Here is a 19601-nt window from a genome sequence, read left to right as displayed (position 1 = left end):
CATGGCAATTGCTTGTTTTAACTGCTTGGCCTTACATCAACCATATTTCTCACCCACGAAACCACATTTCCCTCGGTATTACTAAAAGTAGGGTCTCGGTGTAACAAATATGTAACTCATTTTGTACAACAAACTACTCTTAATGACCGGTGGTCATATGATGACCAATAAACAGTATAAACCAAAAGCAAAATGTGAGCAAAATGGCGATCTATCAAACCAGCACTGAGAAAAAAATAATTCTGCATTGTTGGGCTGAAAAAATAATTCCATGGATTTGGAAATTCCACTGTACTGTTTGAAATTCCACAATGTCCACTGGAAATGCCAAAGCAGGAGATCTTTTATTATTATCTGCAAGCCTTCAGCCAAAACAAGGTCCAACTGTTGCACCATTGGGATATTCAACAAAGAAGGAATCTTTCTCTTCACTGTGAGGCTGCGAGGCTGCTGCTATAGGATTTTTCTTACTCCAGAATGTGTTTCTTCCACTTTCCCATCCCATCCTTGCACATATTGTTATGAATTTGGAAGCCTTGTGCACACAGACAGACAGCAGTCCCTAAGCTTACTTATTTCAATAAGTATGTGTTTATAGTTAGGACCCCCCCCCCTACCTGTGTCAAATGGGAATTACATGTGTGTGCTGTGAATTACTTTTTCAGTCAGGGTTTTTGCAATAGAAATCGAGCCTCCAGCCAACCGAAACCCTCACTCCTTCACTTCGCACATCGCGCAATTACACATGCGTGTCCAGCCAGGTACGTGGGCAGAGATTTCCATCACCTCAGATCGAGACTCCGCCCAGAAAGGCAGGGGTGTGCCCCTTGTCCAATCACGCACAGAGAGGGCGACTTTCCCACAACACCCTGGCCAATGAGGGTTGAGATGGCCACAGAGGGCGACTTTCCCACGACACCCCGGCCAATGAGGGTGAGATTGCCACAGAGGGCGAGTTTCCCACGACACCCCGGCCAATGAGGGTGAAATTTCCACAGAGGGTGACTTTCCCACGACACCCCGGCCAATGAGGGTGAGATTGCCACAGAGAGTGACTTTCCCACGACACCCCGGCCAATGAGGGTTGAGATGGCCACAGAGGGCGACTTTCCCACGACACCCTGGCCAATGAGGGTTGAGATGGCCCCAGAGGACGACTTTCCGACACCCCGGCCAATGAGGGTTGAGATTGCCACAGAGGGAGACTTTCCCATGACACCCCGGCCAATGAGGGTTGAGATGGCCACAGAGGGTGACTTTCCGACACCCCGGCCAATGAGGGTTGAGATTGCCACAGAGGGCGACTTTCCCACGACACCCCGGCCAAAGAGGGTGGTGACTGCCTCAGATGGCGATTTTCTCACCCCAGACAAGAAAAATATAAAGGAACGCCAGGCTGGGGAGGTTGGGGGTCGTGGGTCTTGGTGCTGGCTGGTTCGTCTGGTCCGAGGTCATCGTCGTCTGATCTTCTCCTTGGTCTTGGTCGATTGGTGCGTGGCCGGTTGGAGAGCGCGGTACCTGGTGATTGGAGCGGCATCGTGTTGCGGGTTCGAGTCCCGCCGAGCCGGATCGTTAAGGGCCACATGGGAAGGTCCAAGCTAGCGAGCTAGCATCCTTACCTCCAGCTCACCTTCCCTCCGAGCTGGGGGTATCAATAAAAGCCGCAGCCATCATTTCTTTTGGGGGGTATGTGTCTGTGTGTGGGCCCTGTCTCAAAGTAGAATTGTTTAAGTGTCTTGTACATACCTGCATTGCTTTTATTCGGATAACTCTGCTCTTTGTGTGTTCCCCCTCCCCGATTATTGTTGTAAATAAATTCCCCTATTGTTGAATGTACCAGCTCGTTTCTGTGTTTCTTTCATTGGCTTAGCACGCTGTGTATTGAGAGATAGCGAGGGGAAATTGTTCATTTGGTCTGGCGCAGTTCTGATAACTCCGCTCGGTTACGCCGGATCCAAGCCGTTACCTGCGACTCGGATCGGACAGAGTCGGCTGAGGGTGTGGTTCCCCGGTAGTCAGACTGCGTGGGTATTTAAGTATATTGAAATTGGCAATTGACCCTACCCCACGTGGTCGATCTATTGCCAATCTTCAGTCCGATAAGGGACCCATGACCATTCGGATTTATCTGAAAGGTATGACCTAAATTCCGGGTGTTCGGTGGAGCCAACTCTACTGCTCCCCCTAGCGGTCCTGCTCGCCACTGAGACCCGGCACCACAACAATATAACAGGCCTCTCTGAATATGAACATGAAAGACGTGACAATTCAAAGAGTGAACAAATTATAGCATTTACTGATGGAAGCTTGGCACATATGACAAGGTCCCCAATAATTTGAAATATCAGAGATATGCCAAGCCTGTGTGGTGTGAATCTAAATTTCCAGTTTGGTAATGAGGTGATGGCTTGCTTCACTGTAATTGTTAGAACTGTTCCACGAGGGCTCTGGTTTCCTCTGAATTTGAGGAGTCATACATGAAACCAGTGCCACATAAGTGTACATTAATGTGTGCTTTCATTACCTCTGCCACCGAACCTGGACAGGTATTATGTTTTAACCCCTGTCTATGAGCGGGATATCTCAAAAAGTGAGATGTATTTTGACGAAACTTGGTGGACTTAGTTGGGTGTCTGACAAGGATGAATTATTTCAATTGTGTTGGATCTGGATACGAGAATTTTTTAATTTTAATTATTTTAATGATTCTTCACCATTGAAAGATTGGGCCAAAAACAATATATAGCATGATATCTCAAAAAGTTATGGACGGGTATTGGTGAATAGGTTGGGTGTCTGCCAAGAACGAATAGTTTGGATTTTGGTAAAGATCCGAATCCAGATTTGAGAATTTTTTCATCTTCAAGTGATTCTTCACCATTGACAGATAGGACCAAAAACAATATACAGCACAATATCTCAATAGGTTATGGATGGATTTGGATGAAACTTGATGGGCAGATTGGGTGTTTGACAAGGACTAAGATTAGATTTTGGTGATGATCCAGATCTGGATACGAGTTTTTTTGTTTTTTTTTAAATTTGCAAGTGATTCTTAACCATTGAGATATGGAGCCAAAAACGATATATAGCATGGCATTTCAAAAGGTTGTGGATGGATTATGACAAAACTGGGTGGATGAGTTGGGTAGGTGACAAGAACAAGCCGATTAGATTTTGGCTCAGTACTGGATGCAGATCTGACCTATCAGTGGGATACAAAACTTGGACTGTTCAGCCTGGCGGAGGTATGTGCCCCACCAAATGCCGTTCTCACTTCAAGCTGTGAAATGCTTTGTGAGACCATGCCTGGAAAGTACTGGTTATTTTCTGAGTTGGAGAAGTCCTTTGTTAAAGTACCACTTTTGTCCAATTGTACAGTATGCCAGTGTGATGATGGCTGTCACTGTAATGATTCACATTGTGTTATGGAGGTATCATGGTGGTGGGTCATGCTTACTCCACCCTGAACACGAGCTTGCTTTTAGTGATGTGACAAAAACTTTTTATTTATATTGAAGTCGACATCCTACTATAATATATTTTATACAATATCAAGTTAATGAACATATCTGTTAATTCATTCAACTTGGAAGTCTACTGCCAGAATCTTCATTTTCACACAATTCATGAATATGTTTACTTAAGAGTAACTTGCTGAGCTAAAAGTTGTGCCTTTTGGTTTTTCTTGCACAGACTTGCTTTGCTGTGGTACCACACGGTTGTACGGCCTTTTTTTGCTTTGGACGGTGGAGATATTCAGGCTGGACTGGATGAGGCTGAGAAGATGCTACAACTCAAAGAAGCACTTTATCCCAACTCTTCACTCTTCCTCTTTTTTAAAGGTCGCATTCAGAGGCTGCGGGTATGCTGAATTATAAAAAAAACATTCTATTCCATTTTCCAATGTGTGTTTACTGTAAATTTCACTTTTACAAAAGAATGGATGTGTTTAATATGTGGAGCATGTGAGGAAGCATTGTGGAGGATTCATTAGACCAATGTGAAGCCCTTTCCAAATGGTTAAAATGTTACTGAGCTTTGCTGACCAACTTCTCCCCTTGGCTAAAATATTGCCACCTGCATACAATCCTTGGTAAAAAGAGAATTCTATCATGGACATGTAGTTTTTAATTATCATTGGAAATGTTGACTCTTGGTATGTTCATGAAGTCAGGTTTCAGACTGGTTTGCCATTTTTCTATTGGTGTGATGCAACTACAAAAGGTCCTGTATTCTTGTCTAGGAATTCCCTTCGACCTCAATTGCACCAGTCTGTACAGCCCATTTGTGTTGGTTAACTCCGATTATATTGTTTGTATGTTCCTCTCTTTTGATTATGGACATTTTAGGAATTTGAGATTTTTCTAACAGTAATTTGTATCTAATCTTTTTTAACTTATTTATGTAATTAATAACTCATGTGGGTGATTTCAGCAGTTTACAATTCTTACTAGACTCAGTGGTGTAATGGTTAGAGCGTCCGCTCTGAATCTGGGAGGTCGGTGGTTCAAAGCTTGGCTGAGTCTTACCCAAAGACTTAAAAAAAACATTGTACTTGCTGCTTCCTTGCTTGGTGCTATACATAAAGGAAAAAAACAATTAAAAAATAGGTAGCATGGACAAAGAACCATATGTTGGCAATCATAGCTCAGGCTTTGATTGGCTTTATGGCTTCCTCTTGCATCAAAGTTCCTTGTATGGGAGATTATTACTATAATTATTATAATACATGTGTATTATGTGTATATATATATATATATATATATATATATATATATATATATATATATATATATATATATATATATGTATATACCAAGTCGTATAACACCAGGAGGTTGACGCAGCCTGTCATCCTTCCAAGGTCGGCGAAATGAGTACCAGTGTACTGGGCCCAGTGTATGCCCCGGTTAGAATAGGTGTACCATATCCCTGTGTGTCGTAAGAGGCGACCAGGGTTGCGTCAGGAAGGGCATCCGGCGTAAAAACCTATGCCAAATCATTATGCGGACAACAAACATGAATTTCCATACCGGATCGGTCGAGGCCCGGGTTACCAACGACCGCCACCGTTACCGGTGGTCAGCAGGGTACCAGTGGAAATTGTGCTACTGCTGGGCGAAGGAGGAGAAGGAGACGGGGAAGGTGAGTCCGGAGGCAGTGGGAGAGGGGGAAGGGTAGAAGTGTGGAGGTGAGAGTTGGAACTGAATGTTGGGACGATGACTGGCAAAGGGCGAGAGTTGGCTGATATGATGGAGAGAAGAAAGGTGGACATACTGTGTGTACAAGAGACCAAGTGGATGGGGAGTAAGGCAAGGAGCATTGGAGGTGGTTTCAAACTGTTCTACCATGGTGTGGATGGGAGGAGAAATGGTGTCAGGGTAATCGTGAAGGAAAATTATGTCAAGAGGGTATTGGAGGTGAGGAGAGTGTCTGACCGAGTGATGAGTGTGAAGTTGGAAATTGAAGAGGTGATGATGAATGTCATCAGTGCATATGCACCGCATATGGGGTGTGAGATGGAGTATAAAGAAGATTTCTGGAGTGAGTTAGATGAAGTGGTGGAGAGTGTATCCAAGGATGAAAGAGTGGTGATTGGAGCAGATTTCAATGGGCATGTTGGGGAAGGGAATAAAGACGATGAGGAGGTACGGTCTCAACAAGAGAAATGTGAAAGGGCAAATGGTGGTTGAGTTTGCAAAAAGAATGGAAATGGCAGTAGTAAATACGTATTTCAAGAAGGAGGAGAAACACAGGGTGACATCCAAGAGTGGAGGAAAGTGCACACAGGTGGATTACATCTTAAGGAGGAGATGCAACCTGAAAGAGATTAGAGACTGTAAGGTGGTAACAGGGGAGAGTGTAGCTCGACAGCATCGATTGGTGGTCTGTAAGATGATTTTGGAGGTGAGGTTGAGGAAGAGAGTGAGGGCTGAACCAAGGACCAGATGGTAGAAGCTGAAGGAGGAAGACTGTTGCGTAGAATTTAGGGAGGAGGCGAGACAGGTGTTGGATGGTGGTAAAGATGGGTGGGATGATTGGGCAATGACAGCAGAAGTGGTGAGGGAGATAGTTAGGAAGGTACTTGGTGTGACATCTGGACAGCGGAAGGAAGATAAGCAGACTTAGTGGTGGAACGAGGAAGTACAGGAAAGTATAAGGAAGAAGGGGTTGGCGAAAAAGAAGTGGGATAGTCAGAGAGATGAACAAAGTAGGCAGGGGTACAAGGAGTGGCGGTGAAAGGCAAAGAGAGAGGTGGCAAAGGCTAAGAAAAAGGCATATGATGAGCTGTATGAGAAGTTGGATACAAAAGAAGGGGAAAAGGATTTATACCGATTGGCAAGACAGAGGGACCGAGCTGGGAAGGATGTGCTGCAGGTTAGGGTGATAAAGGACGCAAATGGGAATGTGCTGACGAGCGAGGAGAGTGTGCTGACAAGGTGGATGGAGTACTTTGAGGAGCTGATGAATGAAGAAAATGAGAGAGAGAGAAGGTTGGAAGAGGTGGAGATAGTGAATCAGGAAGTGGGGTGGATCAGTAAGGATGAAGTGAGGACTGCTATGAAGAGGATGAAGAGTGGAAAGGTGGTTGGCCCAGATGGTATACCAGTGGAGGCATGGAAGTGCTTAGGAGAGATGGCAGTGGGGTTGTTAACCACATTGTTTAATAAAATCTTATAAAGTGAGAGGATGCCTGAGGAGTGGAGATGAAGTGTACTGGTTCCGATTTTCAAGAACAAGGGTGATGTGCAGAGATGTGGAAATTATAGAGGGATAAACTTGTTAAGCCACACCATGAAGTTGTGGGAAAGAGTCGTGGAAGCTAGGTTGAGAAGAGAGGTGACGATTTGTGAGCAGCAATATGGGTTTATGCCAGGAAAGAGCACCACTGATGCGATGTTTGCTTTGAGAATGTTGATGGAGAAGTATAGGGAAGGCCAGAAGGAGTTACATTGTGTGTTTGTGGATTTAGAGAAAGCTTATGATAGGGTGCCAAGAGAGGAGTAGTGGCATTGTATGAGGAAGTCGGGAGTGGTGGAGAAGTATGTGAGGATCATGCAGGATATGTATGAGGACAGTGTGACAGCGGTGAGGTGTGCGATAGGAATGACGGATCGGTTTAAGGTAAAAGTGGGATTGCACCAAGGATCGACTCAGCCCTTTCCTGTTTGCAATGGTGATGGACAGGTTGATGGACAAGATCAGACTGGAGTTTCCATGGACTATGATGTTCGCGGATGACATCATGATCTGTAGGGAGAGTAGGGAGCAGGCTGAGGCGAGCCTTGAGAGGTGGAGGTACGCACTGGAGAGAAGGCGAATGATAGTCAGAAGGAGTAAGACGGAGTACATGTGCATAAATGAGAGGGAGGGTGGTGGTATGGTGCGGTTGCAAGGAGTTGAGGTGGGGAAGGTGGATGGGTTTAAGTACTTGGGATCAACTGTCCAATGTAACGGAGAGTGTGGGAGAGAAGTGAAAAAGAGAGTGCAGGCAGGATGGAGTGGTTGGAGAAGAGTTGTAGAAGTGATTTGTGACAGAAGGGTAGCTGCAAGAGTGAAGGGGAAAGTATACAAGACGGTAGTGAGACCAGCTATGTTGTACGGTTTGGAGGCGGTGGCGCTGAGAAAAAGACAGGAAGTGGAGCAGCTGGAGGTGGCAGAGTTAAAGATGCTGCGATTCTCGTTGGGAGTGACGAGGATGGACAGGATAAGGAATGAGTATATTAGAGGGACTGCGCAGGTTGGACGGTTTGGAGACAAAGTGAGAGAGGCAAGATTGAGATGGTTTGGACATGTGCACAGGAGGGAAGCGGAGTATATTGGGAGAAGGATGCTGAAGATGGAGCCGCCAGGCAGGAGGAGAAGAGGAAGGCCAAAGAAGAGGTTCATGGATGCGGTGAGGACGGACATGCGGGTGGTTGGAGTGTCAATGGAAGATGTGGAGGATAGAGCGAAATGGAGACGGTTGATCCGCTGTGGCGACCCCTAACGGGAGCAGCCGAAAGAAGAAGAAGAAGAAGAAGAAGAAGAAGAAGAAGAAGAAGAAGACGTGTTTTCAGTTGGCCAGTTAACATTCCGATCTGAACATTTGTCTCATGAAGTGGGGAACCGAGATTCAAATCCCACATACCTTATATGATTGTCCATTAGATGGAATCACCATGGGCATGGATGTGTTCATTAAATAATGCTTTGACCCTACTTTTTGACACCAATTGATATTGCTTAATCATACTATATAAAATAAGGCAATGTAGGTATGTCTGTTCCTTGTGGAATCCAAAACGGCTTGGCCAACCTCTACCAAACTTTGTATTCCTGCTTGGGGTACCCAGCTTCAAGTCATGGGTATTAAATTTTACGTGGAATTTTTTTGAAAATTTTGAGCCATCGTGTAATGGACGTGGAGGTACGAAGTACAGTACACCACTTCTCTCGCCCTCAGTCGCATGGTCTGCACTGTACTCGTGAGATGTATCATCTGACCTTCATTTATAGTATTTTGTGCCAAGCTCTCTCAAACCCCTTCATCAAGAGTGGTAAATGACCCTCAAGTTCTCCAGCTGAGACTCCCGTAAAGAAAGCTCATAAAGCTATTGTAGTCAGGCAGCTCAACAAAATGATGGGGACATCCCAGACAAAAGCACCAATTTTTAGCCGCGTCTCACGTAGCGAACGCTGGCTCTAAGAGAACTCCGCGTTGTTGTTGTTGTTGTTGTTCTTCTTCTTCTTCTTCTTCTTCTTCTTCTTCTTCTTCTTCTTCTTCTTCTTCTTCTTCTTCTTCTTCTTCTTCTTCTTCTTCTTCTTCTTCTTCTTCTTCTTCTTCTTCTTCTTCTTCTTCTTCTTCTTCTTCTTCTTCTTCTTCTTCTTCTTCTTCTGGTGAAGACAAAACCTTTAGGACACGGCTCTTTTATATACAAGATCCGGATCTCCTTAAATACTAAACATCTGTACACATCCTCGCATTGAGGGTGCCTTTTGAGAGCATCTATCATGAACTTTTAAATATATTCGGACATTTGCTTTAAAGTTTCAAAAAGTTCACGTTACTATTTAAAGATTATTCCATTTAATGTGTTGTTATTTCGTAAATATACTATTTTCTCGTCATGAACGAGGAGCCTCCATGACGGGTCTCGCTATTGGCTCCATCAAGGCACGTGACGAAATATCGGAAGTTGTTGTTGTTGTTGTTCTTCTTCTTCTGGTGAAGACAAAACCTTAAGGATGTGGCTCTTGGACACATTTGTCCTTGTTTTTTTGATGCTTGCTGAGGTATTCTGATTTGACTTGCTGCTCAGAACCAACCATCAATCTGAGAACTTTAAGGTGATAGATTGCATAGTTACCCTTGCCGGAGGATAGGGTATTGCATTTGGGTCCGTTTGTTTGTTTCTCTGTATGCTTGTTTGTCCGCAACTGCTTGTCGGATTGAGACAATTTTCATCATAAGAGCGACTACTCCTGTAGAATGTTTTATTGATAATTATGTCATTGATCACGTGGTGTGGCAGCCATGTTGAGAAAACGGAAAAACGTTGGACCTCTGAATCTCTGAAGCAACATCAAGGAAAACCAGAGTTGGTGTCAAAGCCACCCAATGCTCGCCTGTTTATACATTTTATCGTTTTTAAAAGACGAGTCTAATAATTAATATTTTTTATAATTCTCTAACAATTCTTTTTGTTTTGGGGGGCGGGGGGGTTGGAAATCACTTAAAACATGTAGAAATGCAAAAAAAAAAAATTTCTCTAACAATTTTTTTAGGGGGGGCGCCAAGTCCAAAATGTAATGGCATGATCCTTGGACCATACCTAACCCCCCCCCACCAAGTTTCGTCGAAATCCTAATCACTTAAAACATGTAGAAATGCAAAAAAAAGAAATCAAAATTTTGTTGAAAAAAAAAGTTGCAAAAATTTTTTTTTTCTCTAACAAATTTTTTTTTGGGGGGGGGGGGTTGGAAATCACTTAAAACATGTAGAAATGCAAAAAAAAGAAATCGAAATTTTGTTGAAAAAAAGTTGCAAATTTTTTTTTTCTCTTACAATATTTTGGGGGGGTTGGAAATCACTTAAAACATGTAGAAATGCACAAAAAAATTCTCTAACAATTTTTTTTTGGGGGGGGGGACCAAGTCCAAAATCTAATGGCATGATCCTTGGACCATACCTAACCCCCCACCAAGTTTCGTCGAAATCCTAATCACTTAAAACATGCAGAAATGCAAAAAAAAGAAATCAAAATTTTGTTGAAAAATAAGTTGCAAAAATTTTTTTTGTCTAACAATTTTTTTTGGGGGGGGGGGGTTGGAAATCACTTAAAACATGTAGAAATACAAAAAAAAAGAAATCGAAATTTTGTTGAAAAAAAGTTGCAAAAATTTTTTTTTTCTCTGACAATTTTTTTTTGGGGGGGGGGGGGTGGAAATCACTTAAAACATGTAGAAATGCAAAAAACAAAAATTTTCTCTAACTTTTTTTTTGGGGGGGGGGGACCAAGTCCAAAATCTAATGGCATGATCATTGGACCATACCTAACCCCCCCCCACCAAGTTTCGTCGAAATCCGTCGAGGAGTTTTTCCGTAATACAAAAAATTTTACATTTTCACGCTCACGCTGACACACGCTCATGCCGGGGGTATCGCTATAGCTCTCTGTTCTTCGAACAGGCGAGCTAAAAAATGAAACTTGGCACATGTCAAGTACTCATGGGGAATGTGTGGTTTGTTTTTTTTATGATGTCAGAGGTGCCTTCGTTATGACGTCATAATTGCAGATGTAGAACGCTACATCTGATCAGTATGAAACTTTTTGAGAGTCATCACGGGATAAAATGGTACACAGAAATTTTTTGATGACGTCATCGGTCACAGCATTCGGCAGCCATATTGTTGTTTTTTCAACCTTCAAAAATCTTCTCTGAAGTGGCTGAACAGATCGAGGTGAAACTTTAGACATATGACCACCTATCCATGAGGAACAAAAGGTTCACACATGTGACTTCATAGGTCACATGGTTTGGCAGCCATATTGGATTGAAGAAAAATGTTAAATGTTTTCTCTGGAACCGCTTAATCAATCGGCATAAAACTTCACATTTATGATCTAGTCATGATGGGGAATATGTGTTTTAAATTTCAACTTGATCGGACACATGGTCAAGCTGCCAGAATTATTTAATTTTTTTTTTATCTGGGTCCTTTGAATAGGGCTCACTTTTCTGTGCCTGGGTGGGTCTGAGGGTGAGGAGTAGCAGCTGAAATGCGAATCCTCTCAAGGTTCCTTCTGATGACTTCATCATTGCTTTTTGCTCGTTTGGGTTCCTTATGATTACTCCAATGCAGAACTGTACCTTCTGTGATCACCTGATTGTCTTCCATTTCATTTGAATTGAATTTATTTTAATCCCACTCTAAATTCAATTGAATAATAATGAAAAACGTCATGGCTCAGAGTCAAATGTCCAATCAAAATGGGGTTGGATCAAAGCGGGACGTCTTGGTACCTGGTCATCACTGTCAGTTCTAATTATGTCTGATTAATTACGTAACACCAGTACACAACCACCACACAAACGTCTAGGCGAGGATCTGCAAATCCTTTTTGCTCTTTTTCTTGTTTATGTTTCAGCCATTTTCTAGCTTTAAAATGGCACCCATTTTGAGTTTTGTATTGTACTTGTAGTTCATTAAGACATAATGGACAACGCTGTTTCTGGAGGGTTCATAACAGTCAATTCTCCTTGCAGAGTATATAAATTCCTTCAATTCGAAATATGACATACCTCTCTCACTTCAGGAGTTCCAGAGATATTGACACTTCAATAGCTATTCAAAAGGTTTGTTTGTCGCAAGCAAAACATTCGTGTGTGTGTGTGTGTGTGTGTGTGTGTGTGTGTGTGTGTGTGTGTGTGTGTGTGTGTGTGTGTGTGTGTGTGTGTGTGTGTGTGTATCCTCCATAACCATGCAATCTGGTAGCCTAAAACTTTGCATGCATACTCAGGGAACTCCAAGGAAGTGCAAGAGTGAAAATTAGGTGTTTGGGTTAATTAAAACACCCCTTTTGAAGATAATTGATGGCCTTATTTAATTTTATTCTTTAACGGGCACATCCTCGGTCACCTCACTCTTCCTCGCTGGAGTCTTAGTTCGCCATTTTGTTTGGCATGCTCAACAATGCCTTGACTTGGAACAGGCCATAACAGTTTATTTACGATAAAGCGCTCAAATGGTTTTTTTTCACTTTCCTCATTTGAAAGCCTCATCTCTATACCTATGAATCGCTGCATACAGCGCTTTTGTAAGTGCAATAGTTTTCAAATGAGCAGCTTGGAGCGATTTCATGCATTATATGATGCTATTTTCCACGATCTACTCACATGGACTAATTGAAGTATATAACCAAAATATAATTAGAGTTTAGAGAATCTGATCATGTGTATTAAACTGTCAAAATCTGGAGTGAAATCTGAAAATTTTAACAAAGTTGCGATTTTTATTAGTATTAGTATTATTATTACTAGTGCGGGCCCTTACGTGCGTGGCCATAAAAAAACGTACGTGGAAAAAAAAAATCAAAAAACTTTCAAGCCACGTGCCGGAAACAACAACCACACAGGCCGTTTCCATACCCACCTTGAGAGTGATCCGATGTGGAGGCATACCAGATGGACAGAGGGTGTTCAGGAACTCAGATGGATGCAAATGATCACCCTCAGATTCCGCTGTATCGACACTACAGCAAACATGTTCCTCCCCTGGGAATATTGTTGTCATGTTTTGATAAATTATTTTCGGAACAATTTTTGTTCAATAAATAAATAATAATAAAGGTGTGTACATGTAGACAATTTTTATCTTGTTAGCACCTCTTCATAAACAACATTGTTGAGGAAACTGCGCTTCTTCTTTGTTTCCTCGTCCAGGGCAAGAATGCAGAGGCTGCTGGATCTGCCAACCCTACTGGCCGCCACGTAGAACTGACAATGGCTGAAGAAGTCTCTTGTGCAGAAGACCCCAACACGGTGTAGCGACTGCCCTTGGGATTTATTCCCAGTCATGGCAAAGCATGGTCGTACCGGAAACTGCCGACGCCGCAGAGTGAACGGGAACATGTTGTCAGATGGACTCAAGGTTATGCGTGGAATGAACAATGTGCATCCAGAATTGACACCCATCACAGATTTTGCAACCAACAGATTTGGAAGGATCTGATGGATGATGTACCTTGAGCCATTGCAGTGCCCGCTTTGCTGGTCGAAGTTTCGTAGCAGCATGATCACCATACCCATCTTGAGAGTGATCCGATGTGGAGGCATACCAGATGGACAGAGAGTGTTCAGCAACTCAGGCGGATAGACATGATCACCCTCAGATTCCGCTGTATCGACGCTACAGCAAACATGTTCCTCCCCTGGAAATATGGTTGTCAATTAGTCATTTACCTGATCGACTTCGGAATTTGTCGGACATCGTATAACACGCTCGCATAGCCACTTGGGGTTGGTAATGTTGTTGTGCAGTCCTCGTACACCCAAGTGACAATATCCTGAAGTTTTTCACCTGGAAGAATGAGCGGTTCCCTGAGCTCAATAGTAAATTCACCCTCTTCTGGATTGATAGGAATCTTCCCTTCACCCAGATCCAACAGGAATTTTGCAAAATCAGATTCGTCCTGTTGTTCTCCAGCACCCTGCATGATCCTCATGTTTACTGTAAGACGGAGTATCTGCACTTTTCTCCACAGGTATGAGCTCTTGAAGCACCTTCCAACTATGTTAATACGGCTACCGTGTGGCACAACGGTAAGGATCTGCCTCCAGTCACCACTGAAAACCATTGTGATGCCGCCAAATGGTTCCTCTGAGCCCCGAAGCCACTGGAATGTTCGATCTGCTGCCTCCAATGCGCGACGATCCATCATTGAAACCTCATCCACCACCATTATATTCGTCATTCGTATGAGTGCTGCAGTGGTGTCATTTTCACTGATGTTGCAAGTGGACTCATCAGTGAGAATGAGAGGACACTTGGTCCTACTATGGAAGGTGGCCCCTTTAGGCAGCAGAGTAGCTGCAATACCACTTGCAGCAGTCGCAAGAACCACTTTGCCCTTTGCTCGCACTTTGTTGAGTATATGAGACAATGTGAATGTTTTCCCAGTCCCACCACTTGTCTCAACTGCAATCATCCAGCCATGTCCATGTTCCACACTCGTCATCACTTTATCGACAACAATGCGCTGCTCTTCATTAAGAAGGCACTCTGTTTGAGCGATGTGAGCCTCAAGTTCTCCTATATTGTGCCCTATTTCGTGCTCGATGACGCGGGGAATGCGAGACTGGATATGAACTGGTTCAGGCTCAGGAAGGCCAAAGCTCTTACTGAGCGAAAAGCCGTGCCTCTCAATTTTGTCCCTCAGCTCCAGTAGCACTTCACTCACAATGCGTCCATTTGGCTCATTCACACCTGCTGCACGCATGAAGTCCTCGCACAGCACATACTTGTACCTTTCCCAGAACTGCACGTGGTTTCCTCTGAGGACGAATATGAGCATGTTGGCAAATATTTCGCGGACTGCAGGGCCAAATGCAATATTTGCAGCCTCTTCCATAACAGAATCCACCTCCTGGTCATTGTCAACGATGCCATACGCAATGCAGGCTGCCAGATAGGTCTCCATGACCCTACGAACCAACACGACGGAGATCCTGAAAGCATGTGGGGCCAGGCACGCGGTACAGTAGCATGCGGAGATAGTACAACTCGGCATTATGTGAGTTGATGGAAATAATGGGGAGCCGCCCAACCATATCAGCCTTACGGTTATCCTGGAAACTCAGCCTTCTTTTCCGCAATTGAAACCTTTTCCTTAAGTAGGTGACGTGTTGGAACACATCTGGATATAGAACATAATGCATGTGTGGATGGAGATTCATGGCTTCAAAAAAGGTGGTGAGCGTTGTTGCAGGGGGTCTTGACTCAGCCACGTTCTGTACGGCACCTTCGTCATTGAACGTGATCACTTGCTCATCCTGTAGATGGAGTGCCAGCATCTCGACTGGTGGGTACTTGCTTTGAATGGGGAAATCGTATATGCGCCAGTATCCCTCAGATGCGGTGATTTAACGCTCTAGTTTGTATCGTGTCACTTCATCATGTCGTAATGCCTCTCGCATCCTCTCATGTGGCTCCAGTTAGACCAGGCACTGGTCCGGGCCTTTTTCAAGGTATTTGTACAGGTATTTCACACTGGTGACAGCACATACAATCTCAAGGTTGATGTGAGCATTGTACCTGAGGACAATATATGGATTGTAAGGCACAACCCATGCATTGTTAACTAATACGTTAGCACCTCCTCGTATTGTCTTCATGATGGGATCACCAGGTGCTGCTTCTGCCCGTCTTCTGTATAGGGGGGATAGGAGTCATCAGACTCCTATCTCCTATATATAGGGGATAGGAGTCATCAGAGAAGCTTGTCGTTTCTCGTAAGGCTTTGGGATAGTCCTTTGTGCACATCCGGTCTGCCATGCAAGGGCTCGAGATGTTCCATTCCCCACATGGGCCGTGAATCATGTGTGATGTCACGATACGGTGTAGTTCCAGATTTGTGCGTTTGTTAGGAATCTCAGCAGAGACCACGCGATCAACATCTGCTGGTGTTCTGGGCTTGTCACGAGGTACCACGGTCAGGAGCATGTGTATATGGGGAAGGTGACGCTTTAGCGTTTCCTTCACCATCACATAAGCGTCCACATGCCCCAAGATGTCATGCTTGAGGAGGTCTGCAAGGAGTGCTTCCACCTTCATATGAAACACCCAGGCGATTATATCAGGTCTTTCATTAGCTGACTGACCCTCAAAAAGCGATTCTTTAATTTCTGGCCACTTTGGGTTGCAGGTGAATGTTAGGAAAAAGTCAGGTTTTCCCTTGACTCGGACCAAAGCCATTGCATCCTGAAACTCTTTGGCATACCAACGTGGCGACCCATAAATTGACGGTGGCAGAATGGTGAGGCATCCAGGTCGCACCTCAGCGTGACTGTTCAACGCATCAACGATGATCTTATACTTTTCTGCCTTAATTGACTTCTGGTTGTAGCGAATCCAATTGAGACGGTGTGACTCAATTTTTGCCATCATGTCGCATATGTACTGCTGTGTCAACTTTCCACCACGAAGCAGTAGATTGAAGTGATGAGTAGGATCTCGTACTTGGAGATGGTAGCAGAAGAAAGATGTTGGCGTTATCCCTGTCAACTCAGTGTGGTACCCCTGGGAGCCGCAGGGTAGCAGAAGTATGTATGATAGAGGGTCATACGCTGGATGCATGGCTTTTATTGTCTGTAAACTTCTTCCTCTGAGGTGAACACTGACTGCCAGCCTTCCGAACTGCTCTGTTGTCATTGCCCCTTGAGCAATGACAGCCACATCGCTGTCTGGTGAGGGAAGGTTGACGGTACCATGATGAAGGTCTCGGCGCCGCGTGCGACCTGTTAACACAATTTTCAGTTCATTGGCGCTTTCATTATGAACCACATACTCAATGGCTGATTTGAATTATTGGACGTATGGGTTGCACTCATGAATGGCCTGTTGTGCTCTTAGTAAAAACTGTTCATTCAGGCTACTGTACGAGGCGTGGGCACGACGATACTCCAACTCATGGGCTGGATCGTGAAAGTAGATCTGAGCAAAGTGTAGGGTACAACCCAGATCAGCAAGAGGAGCACCAATGTAATGGTAAACCTTACCTTGTATGCGCACTCCAGGATTGAAGCCAGGGATACCTATCTCTCGGACACCAATACTTGCCATTGCCAGTGTGTTGTTGTACTGTTTCGCGTGCTTCACAAAGTCCTGGTTAAGGAAAAGGTTTTTAATAGCATCTGGTGGTTGTGATGGAATTGAACCGGGTTTTGGATTCGTAGGATCATGCTTAAGGTTAACCTTACCATGGTTGCAGCAAAATCCTCTTCTCTCCTCGCTCCACACAAAAGCATCACAATGTGAGCATTTAGTGCATTGAAATAATGAGGTCCTGCTCAATTCGTGCCTGTACTCAACATGAAGTTCCTCTCGGAAGAAATCGGTATCATCGTATTGAGCAAGGTTGCAATTCTCACAGTGAGCCTGCTCTAGTCTCGCACAGTGTACGTCCTGATGGTGCAGGGCATCCCTTACTTGCTGGTCTTCTCGCTGGTGAGGGATTTCTTCTGCACGACACCTTGCTTCACGTCCAGTGTTGTCTGCCAAGCGAGCAACTCGTGCTTCGTTCGTTTCAGCTGCACGATGCCTTGTCATGTGCGTAGCGTCGCGTGTCAAGTGAGCAGCTCGTGCTTCGTCCATTTCTTCTGCACGATGCCTTACCTCGCGTCCAGTGTTGTCTGCCAAGCGAACAGCTTGTGCTTCGTTCGTTTCAGCTGCACAACGCCTTGTCACGCGCGTAGCGTGACACACGTGACAAGGCGACGCTACACGCGTGACAAGGCGTTGTCAAGCGAGCAGCTCGTGCTTTGTCCGTTTCTTCTGCACGAAGCCTTGCTTCACGTCCAGTGTTGTTTGCCAAGCGAGCAACTCGTGCTTCGTTTGTTTCAGCTGCACGACGCCTTGTCACGCGCGTAGCGTCGCGTGTCAAGCGAGCAGGTCATGTCTCGTCCGATTCCATTGCGCGTAAACGACGTGCAGCTTCGTTCCTTTGCTTTCGTAAACGGCGACTGGATTGGGGCATGGTTTCAATTATATCGGACCAACTGTATCATAAATGGCCATAACTTGGGTAACACTTGGGAAACAGCTGAAACGGATGAAGAAGAACGATATCAAACCGTGAAAAGGCACATACTCTGGTCCCCAGTGTCAATTGTGACGTCATATCAAACGAAGAAGAAGAAGAATTGTGTCGTCAATCGTGCAAAAAAAAAGAATAATAATAAGAAGAATTGTGACGCGATAGCACCGTGTCCTGTCATTGGTTAGCAAATAAATGGCCATAACTTAGGAACCGCTTGTCCGATTAATATCAAACCTTGAAAAGGCACATACTCAGGTCCCCAACAATATACCTGGCAAGTTTCAATTAGATCGGATGAGTGGTTGTCGAGAAACAGCGGTCACACACACACACACACACACACACACACACACACACACACACACACACACACACACACACACACACACACACACACACACACACACACACACACACACAGACACACTGCTGGAATTATAGATAGATAACCAAGTGTTTTTATTTAAGCAAAGCATTAAACTTGACTTTTTCAGACAATTATATTGAGTGAGTAAAAGATTAAGGAAAGTGCAGAAAGTGGCGTTTTACTTTTTGCGGGTATGTGCCATTACCAATCAGCTTGCTATCGCTTGCCAAGCCAGCCGTTCCTTCTTAGCCATTTCATTGGAGTACGTGCTTGAGTGCTTAAGCCACTTGCCGAGCGCCCTACAGTCAATAGTGGTACAGTTCGTGTACTGATCGGGATGTACAATCAGCAGTTGCTATAAGGTGGAGGTACGTATACAGCACACACGGACGTGGTACATGTGGGAAGATTTGGATCTGTAAAAGGACTCTCTGTGTGTATGTGTGTGCATGCTTACATGTTTGGTTATGGGCACCATGGTGGCAAAGTTTCATCCCATATCTTATAATGATGATGGATGGTGGAGGTTTTATCTTTTAACTTCAGCAGCGTATGAGCAATGACGTTTTCCTTTCACCTCATGGCTGTTTCGAAAGCAATTGGTTATGTACTGTATGTGTCATATGAATCGGGTGTGCTTTAGAAAGGTTATGTGGTTTCTCTTTGTTAGTTTCAAAGCAAAATAAATTTGATAACACCAGATTTCCAAGGCGCTTGCCGCATTAACACGTTTTCGAAACTCCAGAGCCAATTTTTTTTTTACACCTGTCACACTATGATTAGCAGCTGTTTATTAAGATTAATGTTTATGCAAATCTTGAAATGTCTATAATGCAATGATTTTATTTATTGTTTTGAAATCCCCCCAAAACAATTTGGGTAAATCTACTCAAGGTTTTTGGGTTGAATACAGTACGTACTGTAGTCCGCAATCACACTGACTCCAATCAGCCAATTACCGATATCAGCCAAGCACATATATATATATATATATATATATATATATATATATATATATATATATATATATATATATATATATATATATATATATATATATATATATATATATACATATATATACATATATATATATATATACCGTATTTTCACGACTATAAGGCGCATATAAACGTCTTAGATTTTTGTCAAAATGTGCGACGCGCCCTATAGTGCAGTGCGCCCTTTGTGTGTCGTCATTGTAAGGCGGACGTATTTGATGGAAATGATGGAAAACTTCCGCTCCTACTGCAGCAAGCACATCTGCGACAAACGGATCCAGCCGAGCCACATCACCAACATGGACGAGGTGCCGCTCACGTTCGACATCCCGGTGAGTCTGCTGGCACTGTTGTCCGAGCTTTCGCTAAAGCCGGCATCATTTCGGAGGAGCCGCACGGTGCAGAAAGTGACTCTGACGGCGAGGAAGG

General features: G+C 44.0%; 1 protein-coding gene across 3 annotated transcripts in view; it reads left to right on the top strand.

The window, feature by feature from the left end:
• The window catches only part of TTC39C (tetratricopeptide repeat domain 39C), a 104725-nt gene that overhangs the window by 35509 nt on the left and 49615 nt on the right, over positions 1-19601 (top strand). For all 3 annotated transcript variants that reach the window (XM_085875858.1, XM_085875869.1, XM_085875879.1), the window contains exon 6: positions 3697-3865. In XM_085875858.1, the coding sequence (XP_085731984.1) occupies positions 3697-3865 (169 nt within the window). The remainder of the gene's footprint in view (positions 1-3696; positions 3866-19601) is intronic.

Source organism: Eptatretus burgeri, chromosome 1 (genome assembly GCF_056783735.1).
Source record: "Eptatretus burgeri isolate ZD-2024b chromosome 1, Ebu_testis_v1, whole genome shotgun sequence".
Classification (NCBI taxonomy): domain Eukaryota; kingdom Metazoa; phylum Chordata; class Myxini; order Myxiniformes; family Myxinidae; genus Eptatretus; species Eptatretus burgeri.
This window is presented reverse-complemented; position numbering and strand designations above follow the sequence as displayed.